The 15,807-nt window shown below is 39.8% G+C and overlaps 1 protein-coding gene across 5 annotated transcripts in view; it reads left to right on the forward strand.

The window, feature by feature from the left end:
- col15a1b (collagen, type XV, alpha 1b) overlaps positions 1-15,364 on the forward strand; it is a 35,310-nt gene extending 19,946 nt beyond the window's left edge. For 2 of the 5 annotated variants that reach the window (XM_068340473.1, XM_068340476.1), the window contains 33 exons: positions 81-158; positions 233-295; positions 370-504; positions 929-1,090; positions 2,297-2,350; positions 2,514-2,549; positions 2,652-2,789; positions 2,953-3,012; positions 3,155-3,190; positions 3,357-3,398; positions 3,637-3,699; positions 4,336-4,371; positions 4,525-4,608; positions 5,100-5,168; positions 5,420-5,455; positions 5,757-5,819; positions 5,927-6,016; positions 6,209-6,244; positions 6,414-6,467; positions 6,662-6,718; positions 6,826-6,885; positions 7,292-7,336; positions 9,169-9,238; positions 9,668-9,693; positions 10,258-10,356; positions 10,474-10,627; positions 10,745-10,809; positions 10,945-11,076; positions 11,405-11,515; positions 11,624-11,698; positions 11,828-12,025; positions 12,145-12,260; positions 13,046-15,364. In XM_068340473.1, coding sequence (XP_068196574.1) covers positions 81-158; positions 233-295; positions 370-504; positions 929-1,090; positions 2,297-2,350; positions 2,514-2,549; positions 2,652-2,789; positions 2,953-3,012; positions 3,155-3,190; positions 3,357-3,398; positions 3,637-3,699; positions 4,336-4,371; positions 4,525-4,608; positions 5,100-5,168; positions 5,420-5,455; positions 5,757-5,819; positions 5,927-6,016; positions 6,209-6,244; positions 6,414-6,467; positions 6,662-6,718; positions 6,826-6,885; positions 7,292-7,336; positions 9,169-9,238; positions 9,668-9,693; positions 10,258-10,356; positions 10,474-10,627; positions 10,745-10,809; positions 10,945-11,076; positions 11,405-11,515; positions 11,624-11,698; positions 11,828-12,025; positions 12,145-12,260; positions 13,046-13,268 — 2,766 coding nt within the window. In that variant the 3' untranslated portion in view covers positions 13,269-15,364. The remainder of the gene's footprint in view (positions 1-80; positions 159-232; positions 296-369; positions 505-928; positions 1,091-2,296; positions 2,351-2,513; positions 2,550-2,651; positions 2,790-2,952; positions 3,013-3,154; positions 3,191-3,356; positions 3,399-3,636; positions 3,700-4,335; positions 4,372-4,524; positions 4,609-5,099; positions 5,169-5,419; positions 5,456-5,756; positions 5,820-5,926; positions 6,017-6,208; positions 6,245-6,413; positions 6,468-6,661; positions 6,719-6,825; positions 6,886-7,291; positions 7,337-9,168; positions 9,239-9,667; positions 9,694-10,257; positions 10,357-10,473; positions 10,628-10,744; positions 10,810-10,944; positions 11,077-11,404; positions 11,516-11,623; positions 11,699-11,827; positions 12,026-12,144; positions 12,261-13,045) is intronic. The other 3 variants (XM_068340475.1, XM_068340474.1, XM_068340477.1) reach the window with 3 other exon arrangements.
- The last annotated feature ends 443 nt before the right edge of the window (positions 15,365-15,807 follow it).

The following is a 15,807-nucleotide window of genomic DNA, read 5'->3' on the forward strand; positions in this document are numbered from 1 at the left end:
CCATTCATTTTTATTATCTTCTTCTACGAACGACACATCTTCTTCCTCTTTCCTATTGTCTTGGCCTTTCTTCTGAACAGGGAGAACCAGGAGTTGGCTCACCAGGTCCCCCTGGGCTCCCTGGACCACCAGGACCCCCCAGATCACGCAGTGTCCCTGTGGGTATCTTTACGATGTATTTGTTACTAATAATCATTCAGTGTATGTAGGATTAATGTTTATGTGTGTTTAGTATGGTGCAGATGCCTTGGGTTCTGGGTTTGAAGACCCGGACAGTGAGACTGTAGTCATCAGGGTGAGATAAAGTTTGTGATAATCCATCGGATGATCTGAAAGTTCCATCTGACTATAATTAAAAACTCCCACCAGGGTCCACCTGGTCCACCGGGTCCTCCAGGACCTCCTGGTCCTCCGTTTGACCGAGCTCAAGGCCTCTCTCTTGGACATGCTCGGCCAACCGGGGCCCCTGGCAGAGATGGGCTCCCAGGTACTCCTGGAATACCGGTAAGTTAAAGGCAAGCTGTATTAATTCCTCATGTGGAGGCCTCCCGGGGATGCTTATAGGAGTTGAATTGTATTTTCTGTAATATATTTTTGTGTCCATGTATTAATCTTTGTTGTGATTATATTTACTTTAACCCCGATGTAGATAAAGTTGTGTGGAATTTAGTAGCTTCAATCAGTTTGGACACAAACTGCATTCCAGTCCTTTCTGTGTGGAGTTTGTGTGTTGTCCTCGTGTCTATGTGGGGCCTATACATCCTTTTTCATTTCCGATCAAAATCCCGCTTCAGTTCGTTAAACTTTGTGTCTTAAATCATGTTGTGGTGACCAATGTGTGTCTGTTCTCATCCCTCACCAATGTCTCTTCTGCCCCGTCCTCATCCTTCCTCCCCACCTCCTGTCCACCCTCTGTCTGCTGCTCCAGATGTTTGACGATTGGTTTAGTGGTTCTGGGTCTGATGGTTCAGCCTTGATCCCAGAGTTGTCCTCTGACCTCGGTTCTGGGTTCAGTTCTGGGTTCAGTTCAGAATCCAGGTTTGCTTCTGGATCTGAGCTTGACTTTGGGTCCGGTCAAGGTTTGGATGAGGTATATTTTGCTGGTTTGCTTTAGTAAAACCTGCAAACTTTTTTTTTTTTTTTAAAAAAAGGCAGAATTACAGTCAAAAGCCAGAGTACTGACAAAACTGTTCACTGCTCACTAATACTAAAAGTAATAAACAGTGACAAACACCCAGTGCTCAAGCTAACGGCTGTTCAGTCTTCAGTCATGTTGTCTTCATATCTACAACTGAACTGCAACTGTATCACATTGCTTCAGAGCTGTGTGTGTGTGTGTGTGTGTGTGTGTGTGTGTGTGTGTGTGTGTGTGTGTGTGTGTGTGTGTGTGTGTGTGTGTGTGTGTGTGTGTGTGTGTGTGTGTGTGTGTGTGTGTGTGTGTGTGTGTGTGTGTGTGTGTACTTCAATGCCTCTGTATGAGCTGCCATCATGCTTTTTTTTCCCCACACGACACGGTAAACGCGCAAATCTGCCTTTTTCTACCTGTATTTTATCATCTGTTCTCAGTGACTACAAAGAATCAAGGCACTCTGATGCATTTATCAAACTTAAAAACTAATTTAGTACACTGAGCACGCGTTTTACTTATAAATTCTATAACACAAATGCAATACTGACAGTTTGCCTTGGAGCTCAGTGTTTCACTGAAAACACCTGAGTCTTATAGTACACAATGTTGTCAGACTGTACAGAAACAAGCTGCACAGAAACATTGGTGTACTTTGGTCTCATGCTTCTGGCTCATCCAAGGAATACAAGAACAATAACTCTCTTGCAAAGTGATGAAAAAGCGGCATCAGAGTTAACCGACTCCACTGCCTCGTGTTTCAATTCAGGTGAATGACAGCAGGTTGTCCGAAGTCAAAGTCAATCGCAACGTGTAAGATGGACTACAAGCTTAATCTGAAGTTCAATTTAATGCATCCAACGCTTTCAGTTAGCAAAGTTTAACTATTATAAAAATGACAATGAAAAATTGATCTCCCAATGCCGTAGTCGATAATCATTCAATGCTGTCTGCACATGAGTGAAACACGATGCACTGAAGTTAATGCTCATTTTTGCATGGATGACTTCATCACTTAAGGAATCTCAGGGTATTCCTGTGCTGCTGGTCCCTGCTGGGCCCAACAAAGGGTTAACAAACAGCTTACTTTATATCAGCTTCTTTTTTCACACTGATATAATTTCTGTTTTCTTCATTTACCCCTGCTTGTGTCTGTCTGTGTTCATCCAGGGTCCATCAGGGAAGGATGGCTCCCCAGGTGTTCCAGGAGCTGTGGGAGAGAAGGTATGGTCATCCCAGATGGATTGTGGGTATCACCTGCATAGTGATTGGGTTTGGTATCAATCCACCATCCTGGGGTCAGGGTTAGGGTTAGATTAGTTGTCGATATCAATCATTGTGTGTAAGAAGTAATACTGCCTCCTTTCCCCTTTTTCCATATCCTCAGGGTGACAAAGGACTACCTGGACCATCTGGACCAAAGGTAATGCAACATTTTATGTTATTCATAAAATGAGTATAGAGCAAACCCATGTTAATGTAGCATTTCATGACAGGAGTTTCCTGTTTTTCTGTTTCTCTGCAGGGTGAATGTGGAACTATGGGTGTAAATGGTTCCTCAGGGCCGCCAGGACGCAGTGGTCCACCAGGGAGGAGAGGTCCAGCGGGTCCTCCAGGACCCCCTGGCCCCCCTGGACCTTCAGGAACCAAATTCTTTGTAGAGGTGATTCCATTACTCGTACATACTGTATAAAATTTCTCGAGAATAAGATAAGACCAAAGCACGGGTTTCATTTGAACCACAACAGAGGATGAAACAATCACGTCTGCTGCACCACAAAGGTCCCCAGGATTTTGTGTCTAATGTCAGACTCTTTTTTATTCAGGATATGGAAGGATCTGGGAAGAGTGACATGCTCATCGGAGCCGGAGTCAGAGGCCCACAGGTCATTACCAAGTGTGTGTGTGTGTGTGTGTGTGTGTGTGTGTGTGTGTGTGTGTGTGTGTGTGTGTGTGTGTGTGTGTGTGTGTGTGTGTGTTGTGTATGCATTGGTTCTTTCATGTACACTGATTGCTTGTGTTTTCCAGGGTCCCCCTGGCCGACCTGGACTAAAAGGACAAAAGGTAACCTTTCAATTGAAGTTTATTTGCTATACATTATGCTTAAAGAAGGTACTGTTAGTTAATTATAATAATTATACTAGTAACAACCTGTGCTTTGTCTTAGCTGTGCACATATCATTATTGCTCTTGCTCAGTGGATGAAGGTGATGTCTTTTGTCTCTTGCAGGGTGAGGATGGAGCCACAGGCGCTCCAGGAATTTCTGTCAAGGTGAACCAAAATTGCTTTTGTTGCGTATGACCTCTCCTTTTTGTGATTTAGTTTTTCTGGTCCAATTTTGAATTTAGACATATTTTATTACTTGAGTGATGTTAATAAGAGAGGGATACCAGAATGTGTTGCCCATTTTTCCCATTTAAAACTCCCTACAGACTGTATATTATGCCTCAATCCACTGTTAGGTGTGCCATTAACTCTTCTATGTTTTAATGTTCTATGGTGAGTGCAGGGAGAGCCGGGAGACCCTGGAAGAGATGGCCGTCAGGGCCCTGCTGGGTTACCGGGTGCACGGGTAAGAGACAGGACTTTACACAACAAATGTTTTGTATTAAATGTATTAATTAATACTGTATGTATTGCTCATTATAGTTATAAAATGTTCATTGCAGTAGCTCTGTTATGGGTCTCAGAAATCATCTTTAATCTTTGTTTCTTCAATATTTTAAATTGCAAAAATGCAGTCACAGGGAAAAGTGTCCATATTAGGACTTATAACTAATAAAATACTTAAAACCCAGGTTAAATAATTATTAACTGATGTAGTTAATTTATTTACTCTTAGTAAGGACATCCAACAGAACACACGTACATAAACACTGGACTTTAGACCTAACTTGCATACACACTTAGTCTCTGCTTTACCCCTCATGTGATTTATGTTATGTCTGTGCAAATATTTGTACCAGTAAGAGGCTTTTCTTGTGCCAGTCTTCATTATGCTTTCTACTGGAAGCATGGTAGCGTTGCTTTTTTTTTTCTTACCCCCTCCCTTCCCCTCTGTTTTTCTCAACCCATAGAGGTTGGCTCAGTACACCTCACTAGTAGGCTGTATGAATTTAATTTTCCCATGGGGATCAATTAAGTACTATCTCATTTTATCTCGTCTTGTCTCATCTCATCTCATCTCATCTTTATTTCTTTCAAACAGGGGGCCAAGGGAGAAAAAGGCAGTACGGGACCCAAGGTATGGATGTTGAACAAATAATTGTCGGTGTTTTATAACAATACAACATTCTGCTCAGTATTTACTTATATTCTTCACCACCAAGTTAAGTCGGAGGAGAACTTATATTCACACTCGATATTTGTTCCATCATTTACATTTTGTGTCCTGAAGGGTGACCGAGGCGTTGATGGACTCAGTGTTCCAGGACCCCCTGGGCCTCCTGGCCCTCCTGGACCCATGATTAATTTGGAAGATGTATGTACACACACACACACACACACACACACACGCTCACACACACATACACATAATGTAGCCAGCAGGCTAGTAATCAATCACATACAACTGAACTGACATGATCAATATGACTGAGTTTCCTATTTAGCTCAGCTGCTTCAGTTGAAATAAATATGAATGTCTTTTAAAACCACTGTGCAGTCGGTGATTAGTGTATTGTGTCCACTGGCAAAAGATGTGACACTGTTCATCCGCAACAAGAATGTCCTTGAGTTCAAATCCACCTGAAAACCATTTGCATGTTCTCTTGCATAGATTCTATGACTTCCTCCCACAGTCAAAAAAAAAAACAATGTTGGTGAGATGGTGATTATATATTGTCTGTAGCTGTTAATGTGAATGCATTCCAACATTTTTATTATCAACACACATCATTCGAAGTTCCAGGCAACTCTGAAAGAGTGGAGCTGAAGTCTCTGATCGTGCTTTTCCTGTTCATTCTGTTCCAGCTGCGCCTCAGTGAAAATGATCATCATATCATCAACTTAACGGCGATCAGAGGACCCCCAGGGCCCATGGTGGGTAGAGCTGTGAATGCAAAGGAGCATTTTCACCTTTAAACAGGGCATCCCATCCTACACTTCATTGTAGCGTCATCAGCGGTTTTATGAAGCGCTTTAGCTGTGTTTCTGACAGGTGATGCTGAGCATGTCTGCCTTTCCCTGTAAAGACTCTGCTTTTGCGTGCATCTGCGCTCATGTAAAACTCTGCACATGCATGCATGCGTGTGTGTGTGTCTTGATTTGTATGTTGCATCTGCATGTTGCAGGGCCCTGAAGGAGTGCCTGGCAGAGCCGGATTTCCTGTAAGAACATTTTTGTAACATCCTCTCGGTGCTTACTGAATGTAGAGAATATTCTATAGACATGCATGCATGCATTTAAGAATAAATGCTTTCATTAAGGAGTATTGTAACTACGTTTTTTTTCCAATTCCATTTGTGCTGTCTTTGGAATATAAAGGGTAGGTATCAAAAGCACTGCAAATGTCACTACCAAGGATGGTGGCTTTAGACTCAGCAAAGATTAAAATAAAAAGATTTCCTATACATTACTTGTAACCCTGTCACCAGCCTCTCTTTTAAAATACATTTTATTCCTATCCAGGGCCCCCGGGGACCAAAGGGAGATGTAGGCCCTCCAGGAATCAAGGGGCCATCAGGTTTAAAAGTGAGAATCAGATCTTAGAGAAATGACAGAGCTGGAAAACTGGATTTGAATCACAACTAATAACTTATGTACTATATAAGCAAAATAAATGTTATTGAATCTAACAGGGAGAGAAGGGAGAACCTGGAGTGACCATTGCTGCCGATGGATCCATCATATCAGCACCACGAGGCCCTCAAGGGCCCAAAGGTATCAAGGTAGGGGACAAATATCTTAAATTAAAGTAGCAACATATTAGTGTTTAAGTATTTGCTGCTATCTTGTAAAATTCAACAAGTAAATTAGAATTGATGTTAAATAATTTAGAATGAAGTCAATTGAGCCAATAGCAAGACAAACACTTGTGTTGCTTTCATTGTATTTGTGTTCATATTTAACTCGTATCATAGGGTGACCGTGGGTTTCCTGGACCTGCTGGACTAATGGTGAGTCTTTACAAAATAAAACATGAATATCTGCAAATATTTTATCATCTGGGACGTCTTTTCAAATGCTCACATTTGTGGGCAGGCTATGCACCAGATTCTTCTTTATTATTGATATGAACTGTTCAGTGGAGTATCGTATAGTACACTGAGCTTCTTTTAATTTCAGGGTCCAATAGGACCAACTGGACAGAAAGGAGAATATGGCTTCCCTGGGCGCTCAGTGAGTGACTGTTATGTGTTTATAATAAATCTTATCTATTATTTTTCATATGACTTTTCTGAAATCATCCACATTTTTGATTACCTCAGATTTAGCCAAAAACATCACATAATGCTCACTAGCAAAGGAAAGTCTGCTCAGATAAAAGACTTTTCATCTATATTTTGAGTTATTTTGTTACTTCTGTTCTGCAGGGCCGACCTGGCCTGCCTGGGAGGAAAGGTGATAAAGGAGAGACAGTCAGCCTGCTGGTAAGAAGACAGAAGACATATAAATCCATTCAAATATCTATGAATAAGATCTAAACTAATTAATCACTGATGATGCTTTTGTTGGATCTGACCGTCTCACCTCTCAGGGACCTCCAGGTCCTCCAGGCCCACCTGGCCCCCCAGGGAGAATTCATCGGATGAACGGAGTAAGTTTACATGAGTGACTTTTATTTCTTTCATTTACAATTGTGAAGGCAATAATGAACACTTTACATTGCAATATTTAAAGGGTACATTTACAAACAGATGAAGGAGATAGAAAGTCCATGAGTTACATTTGAATGGTAGAAATCCAGATGTATTAATATTATAGGCTCCATATAACATAATGGTCCATCAATTATTATGTATGGATGTGTGCTATCTACTTTAATGTGAATATCCTGCCACTGTGAAAGGTCCTGTCATCACACACAGCTTTAAAAAAAATTTTTCTGAGTATGTGAAGAACATATGTATCAGAATTAATGTCGCTACGGCGTCGCCTCGTTCTCTCCAATCATTGATTGATTGTTCAGTCTGATCACGCTGCTCTTCTTTGAATCTTTAAAGACAGTGTTTCCGGTGCGCCCCAGACCGCACTGCAAAAACGGACGAGTAAGTGTATCTGTCAGACCATCTGATTGGTCTGTTTCAGTTTGAAATGGGATCATCTGGTGGTTCTCTGGTGTGTGGGGTGAAGCAGCATGGCAGCTACGCTGGGCTAAAAGCAGCACACCCCATCCTTACCTTCGTGCCCCCCCCCCATCCTCCATCCTCTCCTACTGTCCTAACGGTCTTTGAAAACATGTCTGTGGGGTTTTTTCGCCTTTTTTTTTTTAACCTGGCGTCAATATTTCTCTTGTATACATGTGGCTTATGCGTATGTATTTAGGTATGTCATCATCATACCTACCTATTTGTTAAAATTTAGGCTTGTGGTGCCTAAAGCATTAAAAAAAAAATCCAATTCAACATGACTCCTGCAAGAATTCACTGATGGGAGGCCAGCTGACAAAGCTAGTTCACATCACAGCTCAGACTGTTGATGTCGTTTTTCAAAAATCTGATATCAAGATGGATAAAGAGTGCTGCATGTAAGAGGATAAATATTCACTCTGATTGACCAGGATGAATGTTAACGCCAGGAGTCAAAGGGGGACTGAGTGTGAATCTTTCTTGCCTCGCCTGTCTTGAGTCCTCGTCACCAAGCTGGGTTGCCTTCTGTCAGGAACGAAGCTACTTAACGGCGTTGAGTTGATCCCCAGTAATGTTTCAGTTCAACTAATTAAAAATATACTTATTCCATATCTGTGTTTGGTTGTGTTTAAAATAAGATGTCAATGGTGGAAAGGAGTCAACTGCTTTTGTTCTAGCTTCAAATGCAGGTACAATTTTAATTTATTTTTATTTTTAAACCATTAAATTTATTTGAGGAAAATATTGCTTACACGTTGTTTTCAGGTGTTAGATTATTAATACAGCATAAAATGAGATATAATATAGAATGTCATGCAATACATAAATAAGTCCCTTCTTTACCAACATTTAAGTGCTACTATTCTATAACATGTGTGTTAACTTCTGGTACTTTGTATTTTTAGAGCTTTTATTAATTTATTTATTTTGTAGAATACATCGATGTCATCGACCACCATAAATAAAATGTCTTAAGAGTTATACCATCATTCTCTTGCTGCTAGGTTGTGGTTGCTTCTGTCACCTAGGGGGGGGATACTTTAACTTCTGCAGAATTCCAATCATGTAAATTCCCAAATCTTGAGAAATTTTATGGAGCAGATTAATTTGTTAAAACCTACTGAAGAAGGTTTCATTGAATCATTTTTGATTGGAATTTGGCTCCTGTGTGACATAATAGGTTTTTGTGGTGAAGGGCTGCTCCTTACGTGGATGAAATTAATCACTAAACATTCACAGCTTTCACCTAAAGATGACATTATTAAATGTACTGATGGTCAGATGACATAAAGAGCAGATAAACCTCTCTCTGACAGAGAAAATTTTGTTTTACTGGCTGAGCTTTGCAAGCTAACTGCATATTTTCACTTTTTATCTCTGTGAACAGTGTAATGTTTTGGTGCATAATGCTTATTTTCATTTAAAGCAGGATTAGTAATATGTTATCTCTCAATGTCCTCAAGGAAGTCAATAATTACTATTTTAAAATGCACTAAAAACATTTAAATTTATCATCCTTTATTAATTCAGACTTCTTTGTTGTCTTCAGTGTGAATATCTTGTCTTTAACCTTCTGTGTTTTTGCAGTTCAGTGTTATATCTATTAAAGTGTGTATCTTTGTTTTTAAAGTTCAAGTAAATCCAATTCAAATGAATCCACTCTATATATTCAGTGGGCTGTAGATATCAATATTACAAGTCTACCAGTTTCCTTGTAATTCTATTGGCTGTTTGTGTGTTTGTGCGCGTAGGAGTCAGCAGTATGGGGGGCCAAAGGGGACAAAGGAGATATGGGAGTACCTGGAGAGCCTGGCACACCTGGTGAGACCATTACGGCAGACTGGTTTCATATAGTGGTACTGGTTACCAGTTGGTGTGAATGTGTTATCTGCAAGATATGGAAAAAAGTTAGCTAAAGTAAGTTACAGTGATTAATAAGTTCGTAAGTTGGGACGTCAGTAAGCTGAGCACCAGAGCAGCTTGACAAAGACATCCTAACACTATTACATTCCCATGAAGGTCACAGCTCCCCATACATTCAGCTGGAAGATAATTAATTTAATTAATGTGTTAAGATTTATAGGTTCCATTAGCAGGTAGTCCGTGATACAGCCTATTTTTGTTGCTACCCCTGATGTTCCATGCTCTCAAGTTAAACCTTTAACTTCAGATTTGCATAAAATAAATGTTCCATTGAAATGAAAGTAACTCTCAGGCCTTTTATCCATAACTTTTTGTGTGTCTCCTCAGCTCCAGGGTTTCCAGATAGAATCATGGTGAGTACAGTGATTGTCAGGAAGATAAAGATGTTTCTAGTAAAAAAAACAAATAATTAAAAAATATATATATATATATATATATATATATATATATATATATATATATATATATATATATATATATATATATATATATATATATAAACACACACCGACATATTAAGTATGTGAGTGTGAGCATTATGTTATGTTAGAGGTTCAGTACAAATAAACTAATTAATTATTAACAGACTCTTCAGCTCTATGAGGTATCACAGGGTATTTTGGTTATTTGCTACAACCTCATAATTGATAATTGATTAATTATCAATTGCATTTATCAGCAAAGGAGGAAAATCTTTCTTCTGGTGGAGAACAAAACGGAACTACAAGTGAACTAAGGAACATGAGTCCAAATGAATGTTATTATCCAGTGTGTGCTGAATGTTACAGCTGACGTTTATTGTAGTGTGTTATACTGACAACTGTGATATGTTTCTGCTAATTCTGGACTCTTCTGAACTTCTTTACTTCTTTACTGTGATGTTACACGTCCCTTATATGGTTTTGTGGATATCCCAGGGTGATAGAGGTGACCAGGGATTCCAAGGGCAGAAGGGTGAGAAGGGGGACAGTGGTCTACCTGGTCCTCCAGGACTGCCTGGGAGATCAGGACTTGTGGTGAGGGTTAACAATAGTAGAAGATTGAGGTTTGATAGTGTTTCCTGTTGAATGTTGAATATTTTTGATCGTCAAAGTGTACAAATGCCCATCTTATAGGTTTTTTTGTACCTTCAGGGTCCTAAAGGTGAGTCCATTGTAGGTCCTTCAGGACCTATTGGTTCTCCAGGAAAACCTGGAGTTCCTGGGTCTGGACGACCTGGACCTCGAGGTCCCACAGGTCCTGCTGGGCCTCCAGGACCACCAGGACCTGCATCTGCACATGGATCAGGTTTGTATGTGTGAGGGGTGAAAGACATCCATCTTAACATATGTCCATAAAGGTTTTTATGAACCATTCTTTTTATGTTAACTGTCTGGTTTTTGTATTTTTGTGTGTCATTGTCAGCTGGTAGCATCCCTGGACCTCCTGGTCCTCGAGGTCCACCAGGACCACCAGGACTGGCCAACCTGGTAACGTACCCATCATTGATTTTATGTTTTGAAGTTGTCATCAGGTTGTTGAGGAATTTTGAGAATCTCCAAAGCTTTTCTTATTTCTGTTGTTGTTCTATTTGCTTATTGACACATGATGTTACATAAATCCAGGTGACCACCTATAAAACCATCAATGCTCTGAGCAGAGAGAGCCACCGGACAGCTGAGGGGACTTTGGTCTACGTGCCAGAGAAGGGAGGAGAGCTTTACATCAGAACTCGTAATGGATGGCGGAAGATACCGGTGTGTGATGTGTGTGTGTGTGTGTGTGTGTCCCAATTAGATGTGTGAACTTCTTCTCACCTCATTTATCACCAGTTTGAAAATGACATATCAATAGCTTTTATATAAAGTGAAAAGACTCGTAAAATACTGTCTGTTCACAAAATTTAGTTCACAGGTTTTGCCAACTCTGAATACGGACAGTTTCCTTTTTTGTAGGTTTTAGTTACGATGAAAAGACATCCTAGAAATCTTTGACATGCTTTGCGGTGCAGAATGTAATCCGATATAAAATGTGACATTAAACATAATTTCATTGCATTGATTCTGTACCTGCGCGTCCTTTCAGCTTGGAGAGTTGATCCATCATGGACTCTCCTCCTCTGCAGCGTCTCAGTCCCTCAGCAGACCTGGAGAATGGAGCAACCCACATAGGGTCCCACATAGGGTCCACAGCCAGGTCATCACACACACACACACACACACACACACAAACACACACACACACACACACACACACAAATAAATCCTCGAGAGCCTAGGCACTGATTCCCGTGTTCCTGAACAGGAGCTTCAGGAGGGCAGTAGAGGATATCAACCCAGCTTCAACATACTCCCACAGACTGTCCACGCAGTGCCTGGGGTGAGCATCAACAGATTCAACTTTACACACTTTTATCTAACCGTTAATACACACATTCTCATTCCATACCAGCTGTCATCACTGGGCCTCCACACTGACTCACCCAGCTGATGTGTTCTCTATCCTTAGCTCCATCTGGTGGCCTTGAATGCCCCCCTGAAGGGAGACATGCGTGGCATTCGGGGGGCAGACTTCCAGTGCTACCAGCAGGCGCGCTCCATGGGGCTGACGACCACCTACAGGGCCTTCCTGTCCTCACACCTCCAGGACCTGGCGACCATTGTGAGGAAAGCGGACCGAACCGGCATGCCCGTGGTTAATCTGAAGGTGAGGAAACGGCGTTTACTTTCACATTTATAATTTGGTGGTAAAACCCATCGCTCGGAAGTTAAAAAATGGACTAGCCTGTATTGTTGTTTCAGTCGGGCTCTTCTTTCTTCTCTCAGGGTGAGGTGTTGTTTAGTAGCTGGATGTCCATCTTCTCTGGGAATGGCGGTACATTTAACCCATCGACACCCATCTACTCGTTTGACGGACGCAACATAATGACTGACTCAGCATGGTGAGTGTGTGTATGAGGGAAATGAATTTTAAATGAATTGCAGTGTATGGCAGTGATATTAGTAGTACATAAATCAATTAGTCATTAGGGGATGGGAAATTGATAATCTGTATTACTGCTATAACTGCTATAATAATGACTATGAAACAATTCAAATGCACATAACTGACAGCACCGATGAATAAATTAAAGTTTCTGGTTACTTGTATATCTTGACACACTGAGACTCTGTTCACACCCTGCTATCAGGATACATCCCAAGTGACTTAATCAGACATGAACAGATCTGGATGCACCTGACATGTCTGGAGGATACCTGTAAAATTTGTAAATTTAGACTTCATTCTGAGGTGGTTTGGGTTAGATATGGCTATATTCTTTAAGCAACATAGATTCAAATGTGTACTTCGCCACAATAGAGGACTGGCTATTCATTAAATAGCCATAACAATGATCAGATGTCACATGTTTTCTATTGGGTCACTGTTAGAAGAAATCATACAAATTTCAGAAATTATACAGAAATTGTACAGATTAAGTATTTGGATTCTCTTATCTGCAGAGGCTAACAGCAGATTTTTGTGAATCTGTGAATCTATATTTTTTTTCTTTATGAAAAAAGTTGTGTCTTCTTGGAATTGAGATCTGATGACATGTATCCACTGGAGTCTCACGTTGAGAATATAACGTCCAGTGCGAACTGGCAGGAACAGAGCTGTCCAAATGTGACCAAATGTTAACACCAAACCGATGAAGCACTAAGTGTTTCTCCCTCTTCCCCCCAGGCCAGAGAAGCTCGTGTGGCACGGCTCCAGCGCTGTGGGCATCCGTCTGACCAACAACTACTGCGAGGCGTGGAGAACGGCTGACATGGCGGTGACAGGCCAGGCTGCGCTGTTGCAGACAGGACGGCTATTAGGACAACACATTCGTTCCTGCTCCAACCACTACATAGTGCTGTGTATAGAGAACACATATGTGGGGAATATTCATCAAAAAAGGACCTGAAGAGACACAGAAAACACACACAAACACACACCAGTAAAGACACATCGGGGCGTGCTGGAAGAGTAGACAATGCCACACAGTGCACATTTATTTAAATTTGAATGGAAGCACACGTAGGCACAAACACACATTTGAATGATCACTACATGAACATCACATTAAAGTACACAATAAAATGCAATAAGCACAGGAAAAAAAAAACCTCATGAGCAACACGTCTACACAGTCACTGTTGGTTTCAACATTCGTGCCAGTGTGTGATCCAACGTAAAGCTGCTGCGCATGCATCCCAGAATAAATTCTGGCTACTAACATTCATTATGAGCATGATAACGCTAGGAATTAACGGTATTTTGGGTATTTGAGGCAGCCATCAGGTACCATTTCCCACCATTAGAAACAGACTCTTATGTAGTGTGCATCAAATCTGCATCATTTTTTTGTGTTATTTTTCTCTGGCATGATAACAAGCAATGCTAGCTGGATGTTTGATGTGACAGATTAAATAATTTAAATAATCTGTTCAATGACTTTGACGTAAAGAAAAGATAGCAACCACTGGCTGTTAGAATTTTTTTAAACAGAATTTTTTTTTTTTCAAATACAAAAGCATGTTAACGTGATGAAAAAAAAATACAATATTGTTTGAGATCTGATGGAAATGGCCTCAAATTTGCCAAAGCATTGTTTCAAGGTGTTGAAGACTTGGGCTAACATATTCCATTTTTGAATCTCAGTAAACTTGAGCATGACAGTGTTGTAGTGTAGAAAAATGTGTTGTGTGTCAAAGGTATTTGCTTTGGATGACGAGTCAAGACAAAAGAATCATCGGGGTGACATTTCCTCATCGACAGATTTGGGAATGTTCAAGATTTCTGCTATTGTCAGCAAACCCCATAGAAGTTCAAAACTAATGTATTTTGTGCATTTCTTAATACTTTCCTATCCTATTCACTGTCTCTGTACATTTATTTTGACAAAATGGGTGATTAATATGATTGTCTACTTTAGTTACAGTGAAAAAATATGAATCACTGATAAGTTTTAAATAGTTTTCACAACGCCATGGATCACTGTGGTTCAGACATAAAACATATGAGGCTTTCATACACACAACATACTTATAAAATAGTGTCTTGTTTTTTTAATTTGTATTGGATTTCTTGACAATAAAAAAATGAAGGTTTAAGCAGCACCATGTGAACCATTTGGGAGAAAATCACAGGAGTTACTGTGTGTGTCAAAGGATCCAGTGCTTCTTTAGTCAGATGTATTTGACTGACATCAGTGTTGATTTCTCACTGTCATATTTAAGATGTAAATACACTATATGTAACAACTTCCTTTTGAAAAGCCAACAAATAACAGAGTGATTCATGATTTCTTAATTTTTTTAGGCCAATGAAAAAAAGAAGCTTTTTACCACTAAGACCTTCTCTCTTTTCCACATCTATTATTAAACTATTAGAGATAATTCTAATGCTAGGTGAGCCCCTTGCTGAAAATGTGTTGACTTAGCAATGTTGCTTTATTCATCACTTTAATGTTTCACAAAGTGGCATCCCATAATAATAATAATAATAATGGCACTGCAGACTGATTGCTTTTTTTTCACCCAGCATGGGGTCCTGCTGCTCTACAGTAAAGTGATTTGAAGTAACCTTGACAGAAACATATGTGCTTTAATATTAATACTAGAGTTTACACCATCACGTGGTTTTCATTAAGTTATATGGTAGCAGGACATAGAGAGATAATTTAGTGAGTTCATGTTCAGATCTTGGGACACGCACATATTTACAGGATGTGTTTTATTGCTGTCCTATTTTTTTCTTCTGTAGAGTAGATTTTGTAAGATGCACATTTAATGATTGAATGCTTTGATTTTCTCTCACCAAGTATTGATTAAAGTGTAGCTCTGCCTGTACAGATGACATAAGCCTGGCTGTTAAGGCATGCAATGTTGAGATGTTTTGATTTTCAAAGTTAGTTTTCATGTCTGGTTATATTACTGTTCAACAAAACTTGAGGAAAAAGAACATTTTTACTGATTAACTGGTGCTCACTGAATAAATTTCATATTTTGTGTTTTTTAAGCAATGTGTTCACTTATTCATGGTCATTTAATAGCTGTGTTATTCTCAACGTTTGGTTTTAATATGTTTTATTGGCTCTTTTTTTCTTAATTTGTTCAAAAACTTTTCATTTGTGCAAATTCTTCGGTCATTAAGCTTTACAATGAAGTGAGAATTATTTGCCCCTTAACTTCAGGAATTAAACACATTTTTAATGAATTATATAATTATATAAATTAACATTATCTAATTAACGCACTGTGATCTACACATAGAAAGAAGTTACACAGAAATTCCAAGTTTAAACATTGAAATTGTAATAAAGCAGTCCCACTCCTGATAAATCTGTATTCTCGTGTTTCATGACGAAACCACGTGACGTCAGATATAGAAATCCGGACATCTATTATGACGTCACACTCTAAGATGACATCTAAAATCATGACTGGTCTTCGGGGTTCTGT

Source organism: Antennarius striatus, chromosome 18, assembly GCF_040054535.1.
Source record: "Antennarius striatus isolate MH-2024 chromosome 18, ASM4005453v1, whole genome shotgun sequence".
Lineage (NCBI taxonomy): Eukaryota > Metazoa > Chordata > Actinopteri > Lophiiformes > Antennariidae > Antennarius > Antennarius striatus.